The 14,053-nt window shown below is 44.5% G+C and overlaps 1 protein-coding gene across 4 annotated transcripts in view; it reads left to right on the top strand.

Moving 5' to 3' along the window:
- Positions 1-14,053, top strand: part of UBE3D (ubiquitin protein ligase E3D) — a 101,669-nt gene that overhangs the window by 84,609 nt on the left and 3,007 nt on the right. For 2 of the 4 annotated variants that reach the window (XM_084827014.1, XM_084827012.1), the window contains exon 10: positions 520-723. The exons of the other annotated variants lie outside the window; for them this stretch is intronic. In XM_084827014.1, the coding sequence (XP_084683140.1) occupies positions 520-591 (72 nt within the window). In that variant the 3' untranslated portion in view covers positions 592-723. Of the gene's footprint in view, positions 1-519; positions 724-14,053 lie in introns of those variants that run through there. 4 annotated transcript variants of the gene reach the window in all.

Genomic DNA, 14,053 nt, shown 5'->3' with positions numbered 1-14,053 from the left:
TTTGCATGTGCTCTCCTCATCCACACCAAGATTTCCCTTTTTGCAGGAGGATAAAATGTTTCATAAAACGGGAACTTCCTGTTTCAGCACAGCCCTAAAATATACAGTGTTCTTTTCAAATGTTCCTTTCAGATTGATTAGGAAAATTATCTGTTACCTACATTGAAAATGTGCTTTTGTGTGGATTTTTTTTCCTGATCATCTTAGCTTTCTAAAATATTGCTGTTCTAAAGGCAAATGTCATTGTTAGATGGGTCCATGGAACTCAAAGCATGCCCCGATAGGATGTAGTAACATATGTTTTTAACAATTTCTCAAAGAACTGCCCTTCCTTGGAGGTGGCACAGGGAAGCCAGTATGACAGTGGGGTATTGGAATACTTGACAAGTGGAAACTGTTGGGCATGTTCTATCATATAGTTCTTTTTATCAAGACGTTGGCTGTGTTTTTATTGCACCTATTTTACAAAAAATGCCAGGCAAATCAAATGAGTTTTATCTTTTTCTTCTTTCCAATCAGGATCCTCAAATTACAGATAAAGTGGCCAGGTTTTGTGTAGCTGCTAGTGCTTGCCGCAAACTTTTAGTATAATAGTGCTATTTCAACTGGCTAACACTCCAGGATCATGTTAGTCTTTTTGAGTTTCTGTATAATTACGTTGCGTGCAAGTGTACATTGTATGTGTTAATCTACGATTGTAATAAATTTATCAATCCATCTTGACAATACTTATCGAAACGTAATCAATTATCGTAGACACTTTGGAGTTAAAGTAACAGCTTCTGATAAACACGGAACTTTAACCTTGACTAGTGGAGTTGGAGGAAATTTGCCAGAACCCATATTCAAAAACCACTCAGGATGTTTGGTAAAACTGGGTAATATAAGATTGTATCCAGTGGTGTCATTCTCTTATCGTAAACCTTCTCCTGCCTGCGGAAGCCCCATTTTCATCCTTGAGCAAGTGTCAAATCCAAAACTTTGGTTCCACTTGCACAGGCTGTGTCCCGCAATGCTTTGCACAACTCCATTGTGACCAGGTTCGGACAATCGGGGGGTGGGTGGGGGAAGATGACATGGTAGCACATGACCACCATTTGCACAGTTACCAGCAATGCTGCACAGGTTGCCGTGTTGTCCGAACCCGGTGCGGTTGCGTGGCAGGGGTGGCTTCTTACCCACCCTACAACCCATGGCTTGTAGTAGGGGTTGCAGGATGGGTAAGAAGCCACCCCCACTGCACACTGCACCAGATTCAGATGACATGGCAACCCACGCGTCAGATAATCATGCAAATGACAGCTGCGTGCACAGCTTGCGTGGGGCCACCTCTGATGATCCGAACACTGTGCGTGACTTCATTAGGTGTTGTTTGTGCTAGTTGTTTCTCTAGCAGTTTTGCAAATGCCAGCAGAACAACACGGAAGCAGTACTCTGCCACTGTATGAAAGGAATACAGATTTTGCCCTAATAAGAATGCTTCTTAGTGATTATCTGGCATAGAACAACAGCACTGCCATGCTAGCCACTTCTGCCCGTTTCAGAGAGATTGGGAAAGTAGAAGCCGTGTTAGCACTTTTGCACCCACAGCTGTCTCTTCTAACAAAGTGGAAGTGATATGCCCATTCACTTACTGCCTCCACTGCAGCCTCCTCTAATCCTTGTCCCCCAAACCCTGGATCATAGCATCATAGACCGGTAGGGTTGGAAGGGGCCTACAAGACCATTGAGTCGAGCTCAGTGCAGGAATCTAAGTCAATCAAAGCATCCCTGACAGATGGCTGTCCAGCTTCATCTTGAATGCCTCCAGCATGGGAGAGCCCACCACCTCCATAGGTAGTTGGTTCCATTGTTGTATTGCTCTGACAGTCAGGACGTTTTTCCGGATGTTCAGCCGGAATCCGGCTTCCTGTCACTTGAGCCCATGATTCCGTGTCCTGCACTCTGGGATGATGGAGAAGAGATCCTGGCCTCCCTCTCTGTGACAACCCTTCAAGTACTTCAAGAGTGCTATCGTATCTCCCCTCAGTCTTCTCAAGGCTAAACATGCCCAGTTCTTTCAGTCTCTCATAGGGCTTTGTCTCCAGTCCCCTGATCATCTTCGTTGCCCTCCTCTGAACCCTCTCCAGCTTGTCTGCATCCTTCTTAAAGTGTGGTGCCCAGAACTGGACACAGTACTCCAGATGAGGCCTAACCAGTGCTGAGTAGAACTGAACTAGTACTTCCTGGGATTTGGAAGCTGTGCTTCTCTAACAGAAGTAGGTGTGTGTGCAACAGGTATGCCTGCCAGGACTCCTGTACTGTGCAGGACAACCGACGCAGAAAGTGAAGAGAGCGGTGCCTGGCTGAGTGCCACTGGAGCAGAGTGGCAAGGTAGAGTATGGGCGTAGTTGATCTTTTGTGGGCAAAAGGGCTAAAGTTAGGTACCCAGGGGAGGGGCTGTGGCTCAGTGGTAGAGCACCTGCTTTGCATGCAGAAGGTCCCAGTTTAATTCCCAGCATCTCCAGGTAGAGCTGGGAAAGAATCCTGCCTGAAACCCTGGAGAGCCATGGCTAGGATCAACGGTACTGGGCTAGATGGACCAAGGGTCTGACTCGGCATAAGGCAGTTTCCTGTGTTCCTAAAATACATGCTGCGTTAAGTGCATAATGTGTCGATCACCCTAACATTTTTGTTTACTATAAGTGTGTGGGTCCCTGATCCAGATTGGGACCACCTTGTGCAGATAGGAGGGTTCAACTTCCTTCCCCCAGTTGCTTTTTTTCTTTAAATTTGCCCACCCCCACCACATTGGCACCAATTGATGTTTTTTTCTTTCGTTAGGCCCTGCAAGGGGCGGGGGGGGGGGAAGAGAATTTAAAGCAAAAAAGAGGCTGGGCGGAAAGGTCTAAAAAAAGCCATGTGCAGTAGGCTCAGTCTGGATAAGGTCGCCATGAGCTCATACAAAAGTAAATAAAAACGTTAGGATCATGTCCATGTTATGTATTTCATATAGCATGTAGTTCAGCTCTCAGTATTCAGAGTTTAAGAACCAGTGCTTTATTTCATCAGTCTGTCAGTTTTTCAACTGGCTACTGCCCACAGTCAGTAGTCTATCCTATTGGTCAGTTAAACTGCATTTGAGTTAAGATTGCTTTATTACTGGCAGATGGTAGGAAAATTAAAGAGGTAGATGTGTGTGTGTTTCATTATGATTCTACATGGAGCTTAAAATCAGCTTTGGAAGCTCTGGTCTGTTGCCCGCTGGTTGGGAAGATCAGACTGGCATATCCAAGAACAGGGCTCTTTTAGTGGTGGCCTGCATTTGTGGAATTTCCCCCCTGGGGAGCTCCATCACTCCCTATCTCTCCCTATTTTTAAAAGGATACTGAGGGCTTCCCTTTTCCAAAGGCCTTTGGTGAAGAAAATGTGTGAATTAATTATTTTAACTCCATTATTGTTGTGAGCTGCCTTGGAAGACTTTGTATCCTGAAAGTCAAGATATAAATGACCCAAATAAATAATGCAAATCCCTCCTCTTCAGTCCCTTCTTTTATTTTACTTTGAAGCAAATATATATTTAGGAGCCGTTCAAAAGCAGGCTAATTGTTCACAGGCCCCGGGGAAGCTTCATTGTTTTCTTGCTGTTTGGAAAAGAAACTTGTGACTGATGTCAGGTCTTCATGTGTCGTGCTGAATTGCTTGTCCTTTTCCTAGTCAAGAGGGCAGTGTTGAAAAATAAATCCATTTCTTTTATCTCATTCAAGCCAGACTTTCTACTTGCCACCACTGTTCAAAACATTGGCTTCTCCTTTGACTTTGAGCTTTTCTCACCTTCTCATTCATTTTGTGAGCATCTCTGTTGCTTATTCCACAGAATAGTTTATAAATGCTGAACTTGGAGGGACTTGTTTTCTTAAAGTACATTGTCTGTCAAGCGTAAGCTTTTGTTTCTTCTCTAAGCAAGATACAACAACTGTTGGTTTGCAAAGTTTTGCCATTGGAGTTAAAGTCGATTTCTTCTTAATGCATTTTATATGCTGTTTGAAATAGCCTCCCTGCCTCACCTCTTGAAATGACTCCAGCTAATCTGCTTTGCTGCTAAAATGCCAGTTTACTTCTACTAGCTAACAGCATCTGAAGATACAGTTCCCTAGCACCCACACACACACACACACCTTATTGATTAAATATCAAATGAATATGAGTAGATCTTGCTAGATGATTACTTTTCTGAGTCTGGAAACCACAAGTGTAGAAGACTGGGACTGTGAATGTTGTACCAAGCGTTACCAGAGATGTTCTTTTGAATACTGAAGTACAGTCATCAAATTTGGTAGCCAATTCCAATCAAACAGTTGAACTCCTTAGAGTTAAGGAACAGAGAACACCAGTAGATGAAAGCTGCCAGGAGCAGACACCTACAGAGCTCTGCAAATTCACATTATAGGAAGGGGTCTGTACCTAGCAGTAGAGGACACACTTCACATACTCAAATTCCCTGGTTCAATCTCTGGCATTTTTTGCTCAAGTATCTCAGATAGGAAGATTGGGAATGACCTCTGCCTATGACCCCAGGGAGCCACTGCCAGATCAAGTAGAGTAGAAAATACTGGGCTAGATCGGGGGTAGGTTATATAGTGCCTGTTGTCACTAACGCACACCCCTGACATCTTTCCTGGTGCCCGCAGAGGCACTCTGTTCCTCCCACTTAAAAAAAAAAAGTTAGAGAGTTTTCTTGGTGCCTGTTGGGATCACGTCAGAGCAAATTGAGTGCCTCCAGCCACTGCCCTGTTTCTTTCCCATCAATGCTGTGGCCATATGTGGGGCTCAGAGACATCCTTAGGAAATAAAGACAGTGCCCAACTGCAGGCTGATGCTTTCCTCTACAGCATGCCCAGCCACCAAGAAAAAAAAAGAGGGGAAATAAAACTATCCTTGTAGCTGCTTCCTGGTAAGCTGGAGTGGGGAGGGGGAGACTAAAGACAGCAGTGGGGGCTAGGGAAGGCAGTGGGGAGGGTGCTAGGGAAGGTAGTGGTAAGCCAACAGGAGGTCAGGGGAGCCCCCAGGAAGCCAGCAGGGGCTGATGGAGCCAGCAGAGAGCAATCTATGGGTTGGGAAGGGTTATATGCTGTATGTCTGAACGGTTGGGAGCTGCATATGTGTGAGAAAGATAGAGGGTGAGAGTAGCTGTTCACCTGCTCACCTATGCAGCTGTTCATCTGCTTGAGTGTAGGGCAAATGGGTGTCATGGGATGTGGGCATGCACATAAGGCCCGCCCCAGCATTCCTGCACATCTGGCTGTCGGTAAGATCTTTTCATATTGAGCGACAGGGTCTGTATAGGGCTCTGTAAGCATGTTCAGTGCGCTTGAAGAGTCTCCGTGATCAGAAACCCCGATGAGGCAGGGTTCGCAATCACAGAACCTCTGTAAGTGCGTTCAGCAGAACACACTTACAGAGCCCTATACACGCCTTCATGCTCAATGTGCAAAGATCTAACTGGAAGCCTTGCACACTGAAACACTGGGTGCAGGAGTTAAGTGCATACTGACATCCCCCTACACACTTTTCCCCAATGTGTGAGCAGGCAAACACTTGCATAGAGCTAAAGGGTTTAAGGGTGATCCAGAGAGAGAAAAAGAGAAGAGGGGAATGAGTTAACTGGTAGAGGGGGTGGGGGAGAGAAAAAGAGTTTGCTTAGTGAGAAATAGGTTTTTGTTTGAGCAGAAAACTGTGGGTTCAGAGGGGTTGTTCTGTTGGTAGGGCTCAGACCCCACCTCTGCCTTGCACTCAGACTTGCGAAGGTTACTTGTCCTTTGTGACTAGCCACATCAGCCATTTTCTCTTTCTTCATAGGACAGTTTCTCAAATTACCAGATGTGCCTACAGGCCCCAAACGATTAGAGACCCCTGATGTAAAGAATGAAAGGGAAAAGGTTCTTGGAAGTCATATCTCAGACTAAACATTTTTTTAGTAATATAGTGAAGTTGTGATTACCTTTCAATTAAGATACTTCGGGTAATATTAGATTTATGCATAGTTGTATAATTGTGGATAAATAATTCCTGGCAATATCTTTACTTGCTACTAAAATGTATTTAACATTTTATATTTGTATGTGTATAAGTAATCAATACCTTTTTAGGGGTATGTGTGGAACATTAATTAATTAAAAGAAATGTACTCTTACGAGCGAGACAGTCATGTGCTTGGAAACTCATCAGAGACCCAGGATTGGGTGCAACTCTTTGAATGTCCGAATGGTGGGCAAATGTGTGAAATAGGTTTGATCAATGTGGCTGTAATATGTCAATAATGTGTTAGTGAGAGGTCTATGGGGGAAATCTTGACTTCCTCAACATCTGTTAGAATTTCATCCTGTACTCTTTGCTTGGAGTGCTGCTCCCCTTAACATAAGAGGGGAGGGGCCATATCTCAGTGGTAGAGCTTTGCATGCTGAAGGCATCAGATTCTCCACCATCCCCAAATGGGGCTGAGAGTCCTCTGTCTGAAGCCCTGGAGAGCCACTGCAAATAAAGCAAGGTGGTCCAATGTGATGTAAGATAGCTTTCTATGTTTCATCAAATGTTTGGGGTTTTCTGGAGTTTATAATCTGAGCCAAGGATTCCTTTTGTTAGTGCCTTCCTTTGCTCTTTTCTATGATTTACAAAGCCACTTAATAATGCCCAGTACATGTGGAGCTTCCCAGCATGCTTGGTGGTAATTAGAATAACATTGGCATAGGGGCTATAAACTTTAAGTGATACAGGGCAGCATTTGGTCTCTAATTGTCTGTGCAGATGACACATCACTGTTCCAAAGATCACGAAGAGGAAGAAAAAAAAAGGTCAGGCTCCATGTAATGAGGCTTTTCCTGCTGTGTTTCTATAATTCACTTTTCTTGTACTTTTGGTGATCTCTTAAAAATACAATCAATTATTTCATCCCCTCCGTGGCATTATTTATTTATATAGCCATGTTCAGAAGACTTGTGTCCAATACCAAAAGCATAACACTCCAATGAAATGGAATAGAAGTCCATCACATTCAAACATACCCTTCTGCTGACTTAAACCCAAGCTCCTAAAGCCAGCCCAAACAGGTTGGTTTTACAATGCTTCTGAAACATGCCCAGGCTTGTTAGGAGGTAAACTGTTCCAAAAACAGCCTTGTCCTGCTACATCAGCCTTCCTGAGCCTGGTGCCCTCCAGATGTTTTGGACTCCAGCTTCCATTAGCCTCACCCAGCATGACCCATGGTCAGGAATGCTGGGAGTTGTAGTTCAAAACATCTCAAGGGCACCTGCTTGGCAAAGGTTGTGCTACCATATGGCCACATTGATTTTTCCTGAGTTGACAGTTAGGATAAAAGATTTGTAGTTCAATTCATAACTGTACCCCATGGATGCCTTTTCCCATAGGAACCTGCCTTTCAGTGTTAGTTGAGATTTTCTGTGGCCCTTCTCCAGGGCCCCCACCCCTTTCAGAGGTTGAACGGGTGGCTACTGATGAGAGAGACTTTTTGATGGTGGCACCTTGGCTGTGAAGCAACTTTCCCAGACTCATTTGCCTGGCACTTTCATTATTAACTCTTAGGCACTTGACTGTGGTATTACACTTGCTTGGGACATGCGTCTCTATACATGTCTGAAACCTACTTTTCCATGTTCAGGAAATAAGTCCTTCTGGAACACACATGATATGGGTGGGAGGGATTCACTCTGTTATTAGGGTAACCTCTTCCCTCTGCAACTCTAGCTCTATTCTGCTGGAAGACAGGCTGCTGTCAGTCTAGTCCAGCTGGCCCAGGAACCAGCACATTTTATGAAATATATACGAACACAGCATGGGCAATATTAAGAACTTGGTCCAAGTAGTGAAGTGCCCTTGTAAGGTACCCAAGAGGGAGTAACAGGGATGTAGCCAGAGCTTTTCCAGAAAAGGAGGCTTTATTAATAAAGTGAAATAAAAGGTAAATTGCAAGACAAATTATTGAAGGCTGTCCCAGAGGGGCAGGGAGGAAGAGATGTGAGGTGGCAGCAAGCCAAAGGCAGCTGCTCAGTGATACTTCAGTGTTCAGAGAAGAAGGAGGGAGTTTTGAAAGCTGCTGGGGTGGTGGTGGTTAGAGTGAGAAAGAGATTGAGATATTGCATTTATCCCTCTTTTATGATCTGTCAGAGGGATGGGGAGAAGATATCTTCAATGTAAGGTTAAAATCCAAAAGACAGAGGTGAAACTGATGTTCCACAGCCATGACAAATCTTTTTGCTGGGCAAAAATCATGGGATACAAGGGTGCCAAAGCCAAGCACCCAGATTAGAACTTCCAAGAGTAGGTTTGGCAGAATAGGTGCCTGCTGGACCACTCTCAAGGAGGGCACAAAAGTCCAGAAAAGGGGAGCACAGTGTACACCTTGGCAAGGAACCTTAGGGCAGAGAAAGAGTCATGGACAATGTGGATGACAACAAGGACTCTTGCAAACGAAAAAGAACAAACAGAATTCAGGGCTCCAAGACCCTTTATAGGCCCAGAAAACAAAAATGAGGGTGGCAGCTGAAGGGTAACTGTCTGTACTTTGGATGGGTGTATTTTGGTGCCAGTTGGAAGGTCACACAAGAACTTGCGGCTCTCACTTGGCAATCAAATAAATCAGTAGCGGGGTGTTATCCTAACTGCATTAAGAAACAGGGGATCTTGGCTTTTATGAGTCCAAGGGCACCTTAGCCCAAGACAAAGAGGGCCAGGGTACTCTCCTGTACATGTCATTTCTGGACGCACACACTGTCCTGGTTAGGCACCTCTTGCCAGTTAACGATCATGAACGAATACTTTGAGACAAGGAGACAGATTTGGGGACAGAATGGCAGCATGCTGGTGCTCTCTGGTAATAGTGAAGTCTTTCCTGTTTGCTCAGGCCTACCATCACTAGTTCATGGATCACTGCCTTGTTGTGGCGAAGGGGCTTGCGTAACTCAGTGAAGCCATAAGCTATGCCGTGCAGGGCCACCCAAGACGGACAGGTCATGGCAGAGAGTTCTGACAAAATGTGGTCCACTGGAGAAGGAAATGGCAACCCACTCCAGTATTCTTGCCAAGAAAACCCCATGGAACGTATCACAAGGCTAAAAGATAGGACGCCGGAAGATGAGCCCCTCAGGTCGGAAGGTGTCCACTATGCTACTGGGGAAGAGCAGAGGGTATTTCCAAGTAGCGCCAGAAAGAGTGAAGCGGCTGGGCCAAACCCGAAAGGACACTCAGCTGTGGATGTGTCTGGTGGTGAAAAAAAAATCCGATGCTGTAAAGAACAATATTGTTTAGGAACCTGGAATGTCAGATCAATGAATCAAGGTAAGCTGGAGGTGGTCAAACATGAGATGGCAAGATTGAACATCGACATCTTGGGAATCAGCGAACTAAAATGGACAGGCATGGGCGAATTTAATTCAGGTGACTATCATATCTACTATTGTGGGCAAGAATCCCTTAGAAGAAATGGAGTAGCACTCATAGTCAACAAAAGGGTGGGAAAAGCAGTACTGGGGTACAATCTTAAAAACGATAGAATGATCTCAGTACAAATCCAAGGCAAATCATTCAACATCACAGTAATTCAAGTTTATGCCCCAACCACTGAGGCCGAAGAAGCTGAGGTTGATCGGTTCTATGAAGACCTCCAACACCTTCTAGAACTAACACCAAAAAAAGATGTCCTCTTCATCATAGGGGATTGGAATGCTAAAGTAGGAAGTCAAGAAATCACCGGGATAACAGGCAGGCATGGCCTTGGTGTACAAAATGAAGCAGGACAAAAGCTAATAGAGTTTTGCCAAGAGAACATGCTGATCATAGCAAACACTCTTTTCCAACAGCACAAGAGGCGACTCTACACATGGACATCACCAGATGGTCAATATCGAAATCAGATTGATTATGTCCTTTGCAGCCAAAGATGGAGAAGCTCCATACAGTCAGTAAAAACAAGACCTGGAGCTGACTGTGGCTCAGATCATGAGCTGCTTCTTGCAAAATTTCGGCTGAAATTGAAGAACGTCGGGAAAACCACTAAACCGTTCAGGTATGACCTAAATCATATCCCTGATGAATATACAGTGGAGGTGAGGAATAGATTTCAGGGATTAGACCTGATAGACAGAGTGCCTGAGAAACTATGGACGGAGGTCCGTAACATTGTTCAGGAGGCAGCAACGAAATCCATCCCAAAGAAAAAGAAATGCAAGAAAGCCAAGTGGCTGTCTGATGAGGCTTTACAAGTAGCTCACGAAAGAAGGGAAGCGAAGAGCAAGGGAGAAAGGGGGAAGATATACCCAACTGAATGCAGAGTTCCAGAGAATAGCAAGGAGAGACAAGAAGGCCTTCTTAAATGAACAATGCAAGGAAATCGAGGAAAACAACAGAATGGGAAAGACTAGAGATCTCTTCAAGAAAATTGGAGATCTCAAGGGAACGTTTTGTGCAAAGACGGGCATGATAAAGGACAAAGAAGGCAGGGACCTAACAGAAGCAGATGAGATTAAGAAGAGGTGGCAAGAATACACAGAAGAACTATACAGGAAAGATCTGAATGTCCCTGATAGCCATGATAGTGCGGTCACTGAACTTGAGCCGGACATCCTCGAGAGTGAAGTCAAGTGGGCCTTAAGAAGCATTAGTAACAACAAAGCTAGCGGAGATGACAGTATTCCAGCCGAGCTATTTAAAATCCTAAAAGATTTTTTAGGATTAAAAAATCCTAAAAAAAAAAAGCACTGTTAAAGTGCTGCATTCAATATGCCAACAAATCTGGAACACTCAACAGTGGCCACAAGACTGGAAAAGGTCAGTTTACATTCCAATTCCAAAGAAGGGCAACGCCAAAGAGTGTTCAAACTACCGCACAATTGCGCTCATTTCACATGCCAGCAAGGTGATGCTCAAAATCCTACAAGCTAGGCTTCAGCAGTATGCGAACCGAGAACTACCGGAAGTACAAGCTGGGTTTCGAAGAGGCAGAGGAACTAGAGATCAAATCGCCAACATTCGCTGCATCATGGAGAAAGCAAGAGAATTCCAGAAAAACGTCTATTTCTGCTTCATTGACTACGCTAAAGCCTTTGATTGTGTGGATCACAACAAACTGTGGCAAATTCTTAAAGTGATGGGAGTACCAGACCACCTTACCTGTCTCCTGAGAAACCTGTACGAGGGTCAAGAAGCAACAGTAAGAACCAGACATGGAACAACCGATTGGTTCAAAATTGGGAAAGGAGTACGACAAGGCTGCATATTGTCACCCTGCTTATTTAACTTATATGCAGAGTACATCATGAGAAATGCCGGGTTGGATGAATCAGAGGTCGGAATTAAGATTGCTGGGAGAATTATCAACAATCTCCGATATGCAGACGATACCACCCTAATGGCAGAAAGCGAAGAGGATCTCAAGAGCCTCTTGTTGAGGGTGAAAGAGGAGAGTGCAAAAGCTGGTTTGAAACTCAACATTAAAAAAAACTAAGATCATGGCATCTGGCTCCATCACTTCCTGGCATATAGAAGGGGAAGAAATGGAAGCAGTGACAGATTTTACTTTCTTGGGCTCCAAGATCACCGCAGACGGTGACTGTAGCCATGAAATTAAAAGACGCTTGCTCCTTGGGAGGAAAGCTATGGCCAACCTAGACAGCATAGTAAGAAGCAGAGACATCACCTTGCCAACAAAGGTCCGTCTAATCAAAGCTATGGTTTTCCCAGTAGTAATGTATGGCTGTGAGAGCTGGACTATAAGGAAGGCTGAGCGCCGAAGAATTGATGCTTTCGAACTGTGGTGCTGGAGAAGACTCTTACGAGTGCCCTGGACTGCAAGGAGGTCAAATCAGTCCATCCTAAAGGAAATCAACCCTGAGTGCTCATTGGAAGGACAGATAATGAAGCTGAAGCTCCAATATTTTGGCCACCTAATGCGAAGAGAAAACTCCCTGGAAAAGACCCTGATGCTGGGAAAGACTGAAGGCAAAAGGAGAAGGGGACGGCAGAGGATGAGATGGCTAGATAGCATCACCGATGCAATGAATATGAACTTGAGCACGCTCCGGGAGAGAGCGCAGGACAGGAAGGCCTGGCGTGCTATGGTCCATGGGGTCACGAAGAGTCGGACACGACTGAACGACTGAACAACAACAACAACCATCACTAGTCATCGGTTTTAACTACTGTTATCTGTATTTTTACTGCAGTTAAAAAAAAAAAGTTTTAATTATTGCAAGTGAGCATTGATGTCAGGGGTGGGCAACTTGTGTCCCTCCAGATGTTTTGGCCTATAGCACCCATCAACCCTAGCCACCATAGACAATGATGAGAGATTATACAAAACATCTGGAAACCCCCCAGATGTTTTATAGCCCAAACCATCTGGAGGGCCACAAGTTGCCCGGCCCTGATGTTTAATTTTGTAAGCCAAGATGTGTTACAGTGGAAAGGTGGTGTAATAAATTTATAAATAAGTGAACTTGGTGCTAAAAGTCAAAATAGTAATAAACCTCATGTTGCTATTCTTTTACGGCTGAACAGTAGATAATTAAGTCTTCCAACCTGTTTGCACATTCTCAGCTAGGCTTCTTCTGCAAGGTCTGCTTTGAACGTGTATTCCAGGGGGGTGTCTCCATGAGTGATTTACTGCGAGTCTGCTGCTTTTGGAGGTTGTTTGGGGCACATGATGTCGTGGCCATCCTGTAGCCACCCTGAAGTTTTGCGCCAAAAAACTTTTTTCTGAGACTACTTTTAGTCTGATTATTTTCCTTAATTCGGCTTGTCTGTGCTTCTGTTGTTGTGTGCACCAGCCCTCCACATTTACTCCAGCATGGTAGCCCTGCCCAGGGATGTGTCTTTCACCTAGCCATGACCTCACTCACCTTGGTCAAGAGGTATTTCCCCTTTGTTTTCCCCGCCTGTGCTTTCCCAATGTTTTCCCCATTTTGCACATTGAACAGGAGTAGCTATACCCCTATAGCACTATAGTACTACACACTAGCTCAAAGTGGGCTAGATAAAACAACGATCCGGTGGATCCACAGTTGGCTACAGAATCGGACTCAAAGAGTGCTTACCAATGGGACCTTCTCAAACTGGCAAGAGGTAACAAGTGGGGTACCGTAGGGCTCAGTCCTGGGCCCAATGCTCTTCAACATTTTTATGAATGACTTGGAGGAGGAGGTGCAGGGAATGCTGATCATATTTGCAGATGACACAAAACTGGGCAGGATAGCTAATACCCTGGAAGACAGAAACAAAATTCAAAGTGATCTGGATAGACTGGAGCGCTGGGCAGAAAACAACAGAATGACATTTAATAGGGATAAATGCCAAGTTTTGCACCTAGGAAAAAGAAACCAAATGCACAGTTACAAGATGGGGGATACGTGGCTCAACCACACTACAAGCGAGAAGGATCTTGGAATTGTTGTCGATCACAAGCTGAATATGAGCCAACAATGTGATGTGGCTGCAAAAAAGACAAATGCTATTTTGGGCTGCATTAATAGAAGCATTGTCTGATGAGGCTTTACAAGTAGCTGAGGAAAGAAGGGAAGCGAAAAGCAAGGGAGAAAGGGGAAGATATATCCAACTGAATGCAGAGTTCCAGAGAATAGCAAGGAGAGACAAGAAGGCCTTCTTAAATGAACAATGCAAAGAAATCGAGGAAAACAACAGAATGGGAATGACTAGAGATCTCTTCAAGAAAATTGGAGATCTTAAGGGAACGTTTTGTGCAAAGACGGGCATGATAAAGGACAAAGAAGGCAGGGACCTAACAGAAGCAGATGAGATTAAGAAGAGGTGGCAAGAATACACAGAAGAACTATACAGGAAAGATCTTAATGTCCCTGATAGCCATGATAGTGCGGTCACTGAACTTGAGCCAGACATCCTCGAGAGTGAAGTCAAGTGGGCCTTAGGAAGCATTAGTAACAACAAAGCTAGCGGAGATGACAGTATTCCAGCTGAGCTATTTAAAATCCTAAAAGATGATGCTGTTAAAGTGCTGCATTCAATATGCCAACAAATGTGGAACACTCAA

The sequence above is a fragment of the Heloderma suspectum genome, chromosome 1 (genome assembly GCF_057233095.1).
Source record: "Heloderma suspectum isolate Gila_16-S chromosome 1, 16-S_ref, whole genome shotgun sequence".
NCBI classification, from domain to species: domain Eukaryota; kingdom Metazoa; phylum Chordata; class Lepidosauria; order Squamata; family Helodermatidae; genus Heloderma; species Heloderma suspectum.
The sequence above is the reverse complement of the archived record's forward strand: the minus strand, read 5'-3'. Positions and strand labels throughout refer to the sequence as shown.